Below are 11,686 nucleotides of genomic sequence, written 5' to 3'. Positions count from 1 at the left end.
GAGAACTTTTTAACAACTTACAGATTCTGCTGGATGTGGCAACATGAAGTATTATCACAGTTTATTTGTACAAAACAAAAAAAACATGTTCGTTTTTTTATCATCAGAGTGTGTGAAAAGGAAGTACATTACATATAGTATACACACGCAAAAATCAAATCACTTTCAGGGGTGTAACCTAATGCAGTGTTTCCCAACCCTGCTCCTTAAGGCACACCAACAGTGCACATTTTGGATGTCTCCCTTTTCTGACCCATATATTTCTGGTCTTGGAGTCTCTACTATCGAGCTGATGAGTTGATTCAGGTGTGATCGATTAGGAAGAGTTGGAAAATGTGTAGTGTTGGTGTGCCTCCAGGAACAGGGTTGGGAAACACTGACCTAATGTATTGAACCTAGTTTACGATTCAGTAATTTTAAATAACATTTTTACCATTTATTTTAAATGTCACCAAATAAAGTCCCTTTATTCAGGTTGTTTGATAATGTTTTAATTACTAGTAAAATGGGGCCTCAAAGTTATCAATACACCTCTTTATAGTGAAGATTATGAACTATCCCACTAATCCCAGACAGCAACATAGTGTTGGCCCAGACGCAGCCCACGTCTGGGCCGTGTGGAATCAACGTGTACCAGATGTGGGCTTGGATCTGGGCTGACACTATGTTGCTGTCTGAGATGTTATGTCCACATATCCATCCAATAGTACAATCAATCACATGCCGATGATTAAAGGATCACAAAGAATACACAAAGAACAATATACAATTGAAAAAAAAAGGTCTACTGGACCTCACTTTACATGAATCTTCTGTTTAAATCCTGCAAGCATGTTCTGTTCTCTCTTCCCATAGCGGAGACCGAAGGAATTGAGGTTGTAGTATGCAACATGCTGCCTTCTTTTTGTGTAAGGCTTTTCTGGAGACACCCACCACATCCTCCGCTGAGGATCTGCACCCATGGAGAAGTGCGAGAGTTTGGGAGAAGGAGATCCAGCTGTGGGACGAGGATCAGTTCTCCTGAGAACCCGGAGTGATGCTCCTTCAGGAGTTTCATCTAGAGATAGGTGTTTCATTCAGAAAAGTGAAACTATGCTTTACAGTATTTACATGTCCAATACAGGCTTTTGATATATTTGATCAACATTATGAAGTTTTTCCATATAACTATAAACATAACATAACTGTTATGACAATAGTAAATGTTGTAAGACACAGATTTTAAAACCTCTACAATGCATCTAGAATCTTAGATGGCTATTTTCTTTTCAGTTGCATTGTCATTTGTTGCCTTAAGACTGTTTAACACATTTTAATATTTGCTATATTTTTTATATATTTATTAGAAGTTAATTCCAGTTAACACAACATTAAACTTACCTTTTAAGTAATATTGAAAATGGACTGAAGAAGAGTACGTGTCTTGAATCGCCACTGACATCATCAAAATGATGGTAAGTAGCATCATTTTGAATGTGTTTTGAACCAAAATGAGTTTCTGTAAGAAAGAAATGTAATTAGAAACCAGTACACATAGTTATTTTCTGAATCATGGGTACCAAGAAGACTCATTAAGAGATCACACGTTTCAGCGACATTTATCTGCATCTTTTCGTACTCTTGAGCTCAGACACACACATTGCATTTTTAAATAATCAAAACCACATAATTCAGTATGATAAGCTTTTTTCCTTACTGGAAAAAAAGAAAAAAAAAGTGTCCCATCATTGTATTGCCATTCTTGTGCATACATAATGTATTGTAGTAGGGTTTACAAGGACCAAACACAGCGCGCGGGCACACACACACACACACACACACACACACCGCAAACTCAGACACACACTTCAAAGAGAATTTAAGTTATCAAAAGCATCAGAAATCAGCCTTTCACCCCTATTCCTATTCTGTTTATAGATGTAAATGATTAAAAAAAAGTAATACAATAATATCAACTGCTGAGCAAGGATAAAATAGCAATGTAAAAGGTGCGTAAGAAAAATGAAAATCATTCTGCAAAACCACACAGGCTCAAATTGAACATGGAATTAGCGATATCAAAATGTGGATTGGTTAACATTTTGAAAAGCATAGAAACTACAAAAAAGTGGATTCTTCATTCAGACCCTTTTGGGTTGGTTTTACCTTCCTATACAAAAACATTGCAAAAATGCATATTTCCAGTGAACGCAGACCTGATTAAAAAAGAAAGAAACTTACTGTAATCTGTAATCACATTGAAAAATATGTCAAATGCATATGTAAATGTAAAACCATCAATCAAACCCTAGACTTCAAATGGACCATCACACAAAATGTATAAATGTGTGCTTACACACCCTAAAGACTTCAAATGGACCATCACACAGAAATGTGTGCTTACACACGTACACTAACATGTATGAAACTCAATGCAAACATGAACATTTCATGGCAGTGGGAGAATAAAGTAAATGGCTTACCTTTACACCTGCTGGTATGGAGGTTGTGTTTGGTTCATACAATCTTCAGACACAATTTATCTTTTTCATACAACATCACCTGCGTCATAGCCTCCCCGGTGGGTGGGAGACCTGCATAAGCTTCCCCTCTTTCCCTCTGATCTTGTCTTTTTGCCCCGGGGTGGGTCCACCACCCATCCATTTCACCGGAACATTCCAGAACCACAAAGCCTTTATATTTGAACTCGATATCATTTGATTTTCTATTTGAGGGCAGTTCATTGAAGTTGGGGGGAGCAGACAGATGGAATAGAAATGAGATGATTGGAAAAACACTCCTCTAAAATATATACAGGTCCTTCTAAAAAAATTAGCATATTGTGATAAAGTTAATTATTTTCCATAATGTAATGATAAAAATTAAACTTTCATATATTTTAGATTCATTGCACACCAACTGAAATATTTCAGGTCTTTTATTGTTTTAATACTGATGATTTTGGCATACAGCTCATGAAAACCCAAAATTCATGTCTCAAAAAATTAGCATATCATGAAAAGGGTCTCTAAACGAGCTATTAACCTTATCATCTGAATCACCAAATAACTCTAAACACCTGCAAAAGATTCCTGAGGCTTTTAAAAACTCCCAGCCTGTTTCATTACTCAAAAACGCAATCATGGGTAAGACTGCCGACCTGACTGCTGTCCAGAAGGCCATCATTGACACCCTCAAGCAAGAGGGTAAGACAGAAAGAAATTTCTGAACAAATAGGCTGTTCCCAGAGTGCTGTATCAAGGCACCTCAGTGGGAAGTCTGTGGGAAGGAAAAAGTGTGGCAAAAAACGCAGCACAACGAGAAGAGGTGACCGGACCCTGAGGAAGATTGTGGAGAAGGACCGATTCCAGACCTTGGGGGACCTGCGGAAGCAGGGGACTGAGTCTGGAGTAGAAACATCCAGAGCCACCGTGCACAGGCGTGTGCAGGAAATGGGCTACAGGTGCCGCATTCCCCAGGTCAAGCCACTTTTGAACCAGAAACAGCGGCAGAAGCGCCTGACCTGGGCTACAGAGAAGCAGCACTGGACTGTTGCTCAGTTTTGAATGTCAATCGGAAATCAAGGTGCCAGAGTCTGGAGGAAGACTGGGGAGAAGGAAATGCCAAAATGCCTGAAGTCCAGTGTCAAGTACCCACAGTCAGTGATGGTCTGGGGTGCCATGTCAGCTGCTGGTGTTGGTGCACTGTGTTTTATCAAGGGCAGGGTCAATGCAGCTAGCTATCAGGAGATTTTGGAGCACTTCATGCTTCCATCTGCTGAAAAGCTTTTCAGCACGACCTGGCACCTGCTCACAGTGCCAAAACCACTGGTAAATGGTTTACTGACCATGGTATTACTGTGCTCAATTGGCCTGCCAGCTCTCCTGACCTGAACCCCATAGAGAATCTGTGGGATATTGTGAAGAGAAAGTTGAGAGACGCAAGACCCAACACTCTGGATGAGCTTAAGGCCGCTATCGAAGCATCCTGGGCCTCCATAACACCTCAGCAGTGCCACAGGCTGATTGCCTCCATGCCACGCCGCATTGAAGCAGTCATTTCTGCAAAAGGATTCCCGACCAAGTATTGACTATTGAGTGCATATCTGAACATAATTATTTGAAGGTTGACTTTTTTTTTGTATTAAAAACACTTTTTTATTGGTCGGATGAAATATGCTAATTTTTTGAGACAGGAATTTTGGGTTTTCATGAGCTGTATGCCAAAATCATCAGTATTAAAACAATAAAAGACCTGAAATATTTCAGTTGGTGTGCAATGAATCTAAAATATATGAAAGTTTAATTTTTATCATTACATTATGGAAAATAATTAACTTTATCACAATATGCTAATTTTTTTAGAAGGACCTGTATATATATTCATAACTTTCATAAGCAGGCCAAGAAGCTTTACAAGATCACCAGCATTTTATTTTTGCTTGTGTTCATCTCAAGAGGGAAATGTAAAAAGTACAGATCAACGTATGTCTTGCGCTCATCAAACCCTGATATTGCAGCATATTATATTTTTTTTAAATGGAAAAAGATATGTTTTGAACACAAAAATAACATTCTTAAGTTATGATATAGTAGTTTCTTAAGTTAATAGGACATGTTGTTATAAAAATTTACTAAAATATTAAAAATAAAATAAACCACACAACTATAAATCATATACCTTAGTCCATATATATATACTATATGAAAAAAATCTAAAATTTGAACAGTGCACTGCAGCAGCACATCCAGATGTCCAACATCTGCCATCACACCATTGAGGAACTACTTCCAGATAACTTGTTTAAAATCTGAAAGAGAGCAAAGAAACAATGAGGAATGTTTAGTCAACCCTTAATGTTTATTTGTATTGTAAAAAGAAATACTTTGGTTGTGCTTGTTTTGATCCAACTTTTGTTCCATACCGTATTTAAAAAGGGAATGTTCAAGACTGTTGAGAGAAATCCAAAAGCCATTGGAAAGAATGACCTACACACAATACAGATATGTGTTATTTGTCAGTTTAGGAGAGGAACGATCCAAGAATGATGCCAATTCAAGCAGACAAATAGCATGTATTTAGTAAAAAATATAAAAGGTTTCAAAATGAGATTAGGCAAAATGCATCTTGGTTGGTTTAAAGTAAGAATATCTTAACCAAATGAGGCTCCTGCCCCGCACACATGGACAGGGCGTGATTCAACTGTTTACTCACTTAAATAGAAGCACAAAGCCATAGGTCTCCACTAGCATGCCGATACGAGGCCATCTTAGTAGAACTAAAGCCACGCCTCCTAGAAAGAAGGCGGAGCTTCTGAGCTTCTCTCTCTGGAAAAAGAAGTGGACTGTCCTCCTCAAGCCAATGATGAAGGCCAGACCAGACAGAAACAGAATCTAATACAAGAGAAGGAAAATGTTCGGAAAGTACACAAAACAAAGAAATAAACTTATGTATGTGCACTATACCGATTTTTTAATGCTTTTGAAAGAAACATTTAGGTTGCATTTATTACAATTTAAATGACTGTTGTCTATTTTATTATTAAAAAATATATTTTTATCATTACTTCAGTACCACATGATCCTTAAGAAATCATTCTAATATGCTGACTTCTGATTATCAATGTTTAAAAAAAATTGTGCAGCTCAATATTTTAGTTTGAAATATAGCTTTTATTTGTAATACAGGTTTATGTAACAATGTTAAAAAATCTTTACTCTGACTGATCAATTTAATGCATTCTTGCAGAATTAAAGAAAAAACAACCCAAACTTTAGAATGGTATTGTATGTCATTTTCTGACACACTTAAAGTGATTGCTCACCCAAGATTCATGTATTTAGCCCTTTCTCGCTTATTACCATTTCTGGATTTAAAGTTTATGGAATAGATTAGCTGTGCTTAGCAAAAAAAAAAAAAAAGCTTCATATTTGGTAAAAGTGACATATGGTTGGTCAGATCTCCAATTTTTAGAACTACCCCTTTAAAAAACATTTCCCATGACCAAAGATCTAGTTTGTGTCATATCTAAACAGCTCATGCTTTTGCACTTACATTACCAAACGCCAACAGGACCGAGTCAAAGTACAGCAGTATTCCAAACAGCACAAAGAACATGCCGAATCCTGACAGACCCACACCGATTTCTAGAATCCAGTTAGAACAGATTGTTTAGCTATATTTTTAGTTAGTTAATCAAGCAATTATTACTGTAGTCATTTAAAAGGGAGAACATATTCTCATTCTGTTTATTAATTTACATTCAAAGTCAGAATGAATATACCACTGTCTCTGTGTTCAGTTGTAACTGCGGTTCATTTATATTCAGTGAAAGAAAGACAAGACACTCACTCTGAAACTCAGTGATTGTGATCATGGTTTCCCCTCTGTTGTCTTTCTTGGCTCAGATGTCCCGGTTTTGGTTCCTTGGTTCTTACTGATTTGAATGTTTCCCATAAATACTTGACTTTGAACCCTACCGTAGGGTGAACATTAACCAAGCGTATTAGAATGATGATCACTTTATCTCTTTTACACTTTATCACAGTCCATTCACTCATGCATGTGTCCACTCAACCTCTGCCCTTATTTCCTAACCTGACATCCCACAAAAAAAATTTAATTAATCTTTAATATGAGAGCTGACGCTGCCAAAAGTACGCCCTGACACCTTTTCACAATTTGGTAATATCCCCTGTCCCCCAATCTAAATAATTGGAGTATGTAATGTGCTTTATTGGCATGACAAATAATTGTATATTCATATTAGCTGTGTTCAGAAGAAAATAGTGCAAAACAACATGTGTAAAAATAGTCATTTTATAAGAGACCCTTTTGGTAACTATAGTTAAACAAAATTCTGGCATAGACCTACTTGATTCTGACTTGTCTAGCAGCATTCAAAGGTCAGATATTTTATTAATATTCCCCTTTGCCCGTGTATGGAACCTTGTTTCTGCCACAGAATAAAAAAAAAAAAAGGTAAATGTGACTATCTTACAAATGTGACTGAGTTTATGTCTAACAATTCTTACAAGATATAAACTCGCAGTTTTGACTTTTTTCATACGTTTTCCTAAAAAATGTCGGCGACTACCCAGAATGCAATGCTAAATGACATTGTTTCTCCATTCATTTTCTCTATAGGAAAATTGATTTTGAACAGTAACTTTAAACCTTTAAAGACAGGCCTATTAACAGCAGAATTCTTAGTGGAAAAACTCCATTACCCATGATGCTGTAGTGAAAATTACTCCAATCAGTGAGTCGAAAAAAGCAACACTAGCCAAAATAGCTGTTTAGCTCCACCATTCAATATATATATATATATATATATATATATATATATATATATTGCAATAAACTTAAAATATTGTTTTTATATATATAATCAACATTTGTTTTATATTTCTCCATCGTTTTTAATTCGATTATTGAATTTTCACATCTCTATTGACTCAGCATCATCTCTTGTGGAAGTGGGAACAAATGCTCAGATGCATTTTGCTAACACTTTACAATAAAGTGTTAGCAACATGAATTAAGTGAATAAAGTGTTGCTAACATGAATTAACAATGAGCTTTTTGAAGCATTTATTAATGTCACATATTGAATTGTTAATTGTTTGTCCAGTTCACAGTGCGTTAACTAATGCTAACAAATACAACATTTGATTTTAAAAATGTATTTGTCAATTTTGAAATTAACATTGACTAATATTAATAAATGCTATTGTTTATTGTTAACAAACGAAACCTTATTGTAAAGTGTTACCAAGATCTTGGGATCTTCAGCAAAATGTTCAGCACTAAGCTTCATTACTTACAACTGTAACAAGTGGCGCAGGAATGATTGTGGTCATAAATATGATGGGATTTCTATGAGAAATAAAACACATGTTGGAAAGATGCATTGACTGGCGTCTGGCTCAATATGAGGTTCGTTGTGGAGTATTCCATTTCCAACTGCCAAAACAAGACTAAAGGTGATGATACACAGGGCAACTTTTTGAGCAATGTTGCTGGGCAATCTTGCAGAGCGATTGTTGCTTGGCCACTTTCCCATTGAAAATGGGCAATACATTTCCAACTGGATCATTTAGATTGGTCTCCTGTGTCTCATCTGGTTGCCTGTTGATGGCAACATTGCTCAAAAAGTTGCCCTGTGTATCATCACCTTAAGGCCCTGTGTCCAGCAAAGCGTTTGTTCACGTGGGTGGCGTATTTTCCCAATTATTTTCAATGGGAGTGCAATTCATTTACCTCACAAGTTGCAGCAACTTTCTACCTCTAGAAAGATTTGCATGTTTGTGAAAGTATGAATGAAGAAAAGTGTAATGTTTAAAGGATGGTTGTTCTATGTTTAAGGTTCAAAAAGTGATATGAACAAATGAAGAGTTTTAATTACAAATGAAGGTTTTAAATACATTCGCTTTATTGCATGAGGGTACTTCTAAAGCAAGCACATGAAGTATTAATTTGTTTGATTTGCATAGCTCAAGCAGTCTTGTTTTTTTCCCCCTTAAAATAGCAGTAAATATGAAGACATACAGTGTTTTGATTTAAAAATATTTACACAGAACAATGTGCTTATTTTGAATTATAGATATTCCCACTTTATACGCTACATATTTTATCAAATATTAGACATATCTGCTTTGACTGTCCAACTGCGACTTTTGACCATTTTGTCCAATTACATACAAAATAACACTTAAACAAGGCCTTCAAAAGGATGCTGTAAAGTTTCGGTCAATAAATTAAAAATATATCAGCCTTAATTCCCCATAATATATCTGATCAAAACTCTCTTTAATCATTTTATAAATGTAACCAATCAAACCCTTATTTATACATCATAGAAAAATATGCAATGCATTGTTCTTGTTTTTCTCTTTCTGAAAAATAATAAAAATAGATCTCTGTCTTCCCGTTCAGGGCTGTTTTTGCTTAAAAGTGATGATGAGTAATCTACTTCTCTGAAATTTGACTTTCATTTCCAGATCTCATACTGTGTTTTTAGCTTGATTCAGGTTTGGGGGAAATAAGAACAAAATCCATGACTTTACCCGACGGGAGAAATAAAAATGACATTTTTTCAAACAATTTTTCATCAAATATCTCATACACGAGCGAAGGCTCAAGAGTTAGACCTAAGACAGACTGATTTCATAAAAATAAAAATAAAAAAAACAAGCAGAAAGCACAGTATGGGCTAACAACTTGCATGGCATTTCAGAGGTTTCGATATGGTGAAAGATCGAAGTACAAAACAGGAGATTTATATTGTTTGGCAAATTGTTCTTTACTTTACGATACATTATAATCAAACTGCTTGATTACAGAGGTAATAACCAGTGATAGAAAAATAATCCAAAATATTGTTCCATTTAATTCCATGTCAATCTATATATTTACACAAAAACTGTGCCACAGCAGAAAAAGAAAGCCAGATGAATCTCTAAATGGCACACTGATCCACAAATAAGGGCTTTGATATTCTGTTGGGGCAACAGGTTACATAATTTAATGTCAGTACTGTATTTACAGGCTGTAATGCAAGTTGCTGGCCCCGCATGAACACGCATCGTTTCAACAAGCAGACTTACAACTCTAAGGACACTTCCAATGTTTGGGCTTCTTTTCTCATTAATCTAACATACACGCTCACAAGTATTTAGGTACCATTATTTGGTAACAACTGTCCTAGCAGTAAAAGCACTATGATGAGTCCACATGGCTTTGATGCAAAGATTAGAGTAATAGTCATATCAATATATATGCTTTCTTTATAGATACACACGGTACTTAAAGGCCTGACAATGGTTTGAGAGACTGCAATGTTGACGGAAAGAGGGTTCTCAAACCCTATAGTGAAACCGGAGAGGATTGTGGGAAAGAAGGAGGCCAGGAGGAGTCACAGTGAGTCTGGCCTAAAAATTGATGGAGGGGAAGTGCCCAATGCTAAAAGTCTTCTTGAATCAACAACATCCTTTGGATCAAAACAACAACGGATTCGTCCACGGTCTGCCATGGTTCCAAGTTCCGATCGAGGCTATAGTGTTTTGAACACAAATAATGATCAAACCAGCGGTTCCAAATCTCTCTCATAATGACTTGCTGATAAACTGGGCTTTGACAACTTTGCTGTAGTCCTTGGTCTGGTTTTTACAACTTCCTCAAGCATGGCTATTTTCCTCTGGTCGCATCTCGTTCTCCGTCGCGCTCTTTCCTGTCACGAACGTGCTTGTGTCTGCAGAATCCGCCCTGAGCAGCTGTAGCATGAATTTGCTGTGTGTACTCCAATCACTTAATGTGACCGAGAGCAGATATGAATCTGTAAACATCGTCCACTTCCTGGCTAGTTTGTAGCTTTTTGTAATATGACTGCCATCCTCCGAAACCAAGTCAAAACAGTTGATTAATTCAATTACGTAGTTCTGCCGTGGGTTACGCACTCTGAATGCGGAGTGCGCGGAGATGTGGAGGCGGATAACCTCGTGAACAGCCCTCCGCAGACATCCAAACATTTTGAAATATTTCTCTGCTTGGTATTGCGTAAGTAATCAAAAGAAATACAATGTTTGACGAAGGCAAAACATATGTTCTCGGTGTTCAGTGGGGTTTTTCCATCTTTTCTTTGTCTGCTGGACACTCAGAAGGGCTCACCGTCAAATTTGACAGCTGCAAGAGCTTGAGCTGGGAAAATGTGAGATGCGAGAGAGAAAAAGAGAAGAGGAGAATAAATTTATTGTCAGAAACGGTCATATTTCAAAGAACTTCAGCTGAACGTTTTTCAAACACAAAAATGATGCTAAGGCCAAAAACACACTCTGTGGAAGTATGTGAATGCATCTAGCTAGATTTACACGGATAGTTCACCAAAAAAATGGAAATTCTGTCATCATTTACTCATTGGTCCAAACCTGTATGATTTAGGCTACGTTCACACTCTCAGTCCAAATCCTATTATTTGTCCAGCGGTTTCAAAACATGTCTCCGTAATATTGTCATTTTCTGCTCGTCCGACTCTTTGCAACAACGCATGTTTCCTATAACAACGTCTGACATTTACAGTTTACGTGGTGTGAGAAAGTCACATAAACCACGCGAAATCCAATCAGAGCAGTTGGACTGAAACAGATTTCCAGAAATGCGATTTGAATAGGATTTCAAACCACATATAAATGTAGCTCGAAACAGATTTCATCGGATTATTTTTGCCATTCACACTTGCTAAATCTGATCGGATTTCAATCGGATATGCACACACAAAAAAAAGGATTTGGAATGAGTCTGAATGAGGCTTTACTTTCTTCTGCAGAACACAAAAGAATATATTTGTTTATAACTGTTTTTTTCCATACAATAAAAGAGTCCAAAATAACACTAAACCCCGTTGGCTTTCATTGTATGGACAATTTTGTGTTACGCCAAAGAAAGTCAATGAGAATTTTCAGTTTTTGGTAAGAAAATACTTAGAAATTTGTCAAAATGTATCAAACAACAATTTAAAATGCAGCACAAGTATGTGCTGCCACTAGGGGGACATTAGTGTACACGAGTGTACTCTTCTTATACGGACAATTTTTCATGTCAGTTACCGTAATGTTGGAGAAACTATTTGAAAAGAATGAGTCAGTCTTACATGCAACCTCATCCAATGCTGTCTACACTTGGCCACACAGTGTAGGTTTGGGGAAAAAAT

At 36.7% G+C, this 11,686-nt stretch overlaps 3 protein-coding genes across 18 annotated transcripts in view; all 3 read right to left on the bottom strand.

Moving 5' to 3' along the window:
- golt1a (golgi transport 1A) overlaps positions 1-6,450 on the bottom strand; it is a 43,651-nt gene extending 37,201 nt beyond the window's left edge. Inside the window, exons 1-5 of one of the 2 annotated variants that reach the window (XR_008809381.1) lie at positions 6,331-6,450; positions 6,034-6,125; positions 5,194-5,372; positions 4,904-4,967; positions 4,680-4,789 (exon numbers count right to left, since the gene is read on the bottom strand). Coding sequence is in view for 1 of the 2 variants with exons in the window: in XM_056269854.1 (XP_056125829.1) it covers positions 4,748-4,789; positions 4,904-4,967; positions 5,194-5,372; positions 6,034-6,125; positions 6,331-6,355 (402 nt within the window). In the remaining variant the exon portion in view is untranslated. Of the gene's footprint in view, positions 1-4,673; positions 4,790-4,903; positions 4,968-5,193; positions 5,373-6,033; positions 6,126-6,330 lie in introns of those variants that run through there. The other variant, XM_056269854.1, reaches the window with a different exon arrangement.
- The window catches only part of plekha6 (pleckstrin homology domain containing, family A member 6), a 154,707-nt gene that overhangs the window by 63,143 nt on the left and 79,878 nt on the right, over positions 1-11,686 (bottom strand). For 13 of the 15 annotated variants that reach the window (XM_056269844.1, XM_056269840.1, XM_056269837.1 and 10 more), the window contains one exon: positions 9,188-10,677. Coding sequence is in view for 2 of the 15 variants with exons in the window: in XM_056269840.1 (XP_056125815.1) it covers positions 10,634-10,677 (44 nt within the window). In the remaining 13 variants the exon portion in view is untranslated. Of the gene's footprint in view, positions 1-9,187; positions 10,678-11,686 lie in introns of those variants that run through there. The other 2 variants (XR_008809379.1, XM_056269841.1) reach the window with 1 other exon arrangement.
- Positions 112-1,671, bottom strand: kiss1 (KiSS-1 metastasis suppressor). Its single transcript, XM_056269855.1, has 3 exons — positions 1,381-1,671; positions 382-1,057; positions 112-178 (listed from the first exon to the last, which is right to left on the bottom strand). The coding sequence occupies exons 1-2, from the start codon at positions 1,466-1,468 to the stop codon at positions 795-797; spliced, it is 351 nt and encodes a 116-aa protein (XP_056125830.1). The 5' UTR covers positions 1,469-1,671; the 3' UTR covers positions 112-178; positions 382-794.

This window comes from Rhinichthys klamathensis, unplaced genomic scaffold (assembly GCF_029890125.1).
Source record: "Rhinichthys klamathensis goyatoka isolate OS25496 unplaced genomic scaffold, OSU_Roscu_1.1 h1tg000291l_1, whole genome shotgun sequence".
NCBI lineage: Eukaryota > Metazoa > Chordata > Actinopteri > Cypriniformes > Leuciscidae > Rhinichthys > Rhinichthys klamathensis.
Note: the sequence above shows the minus strand (reverse complement) of the source record. Positions and strands in the feature narration are given on the sequence as shown.

Bases quoted from the DNA above. Each gene is read 5' to 3' on its own strand.
- kiss1 (XM_056269855.1), bottom strand. From the start codon at position 1,468: ATGATGCTACTTACCATCATTTTGATGATGTCAGTGGCGATTCAAGAC. The intron at 1,058-1,380 runs GTAAGTTTAATG...ACCTATCTCTAG, and splicing joins TTTTCAATATTACTTAAAAG to ATGAAACTCCTGAAGGAGCA.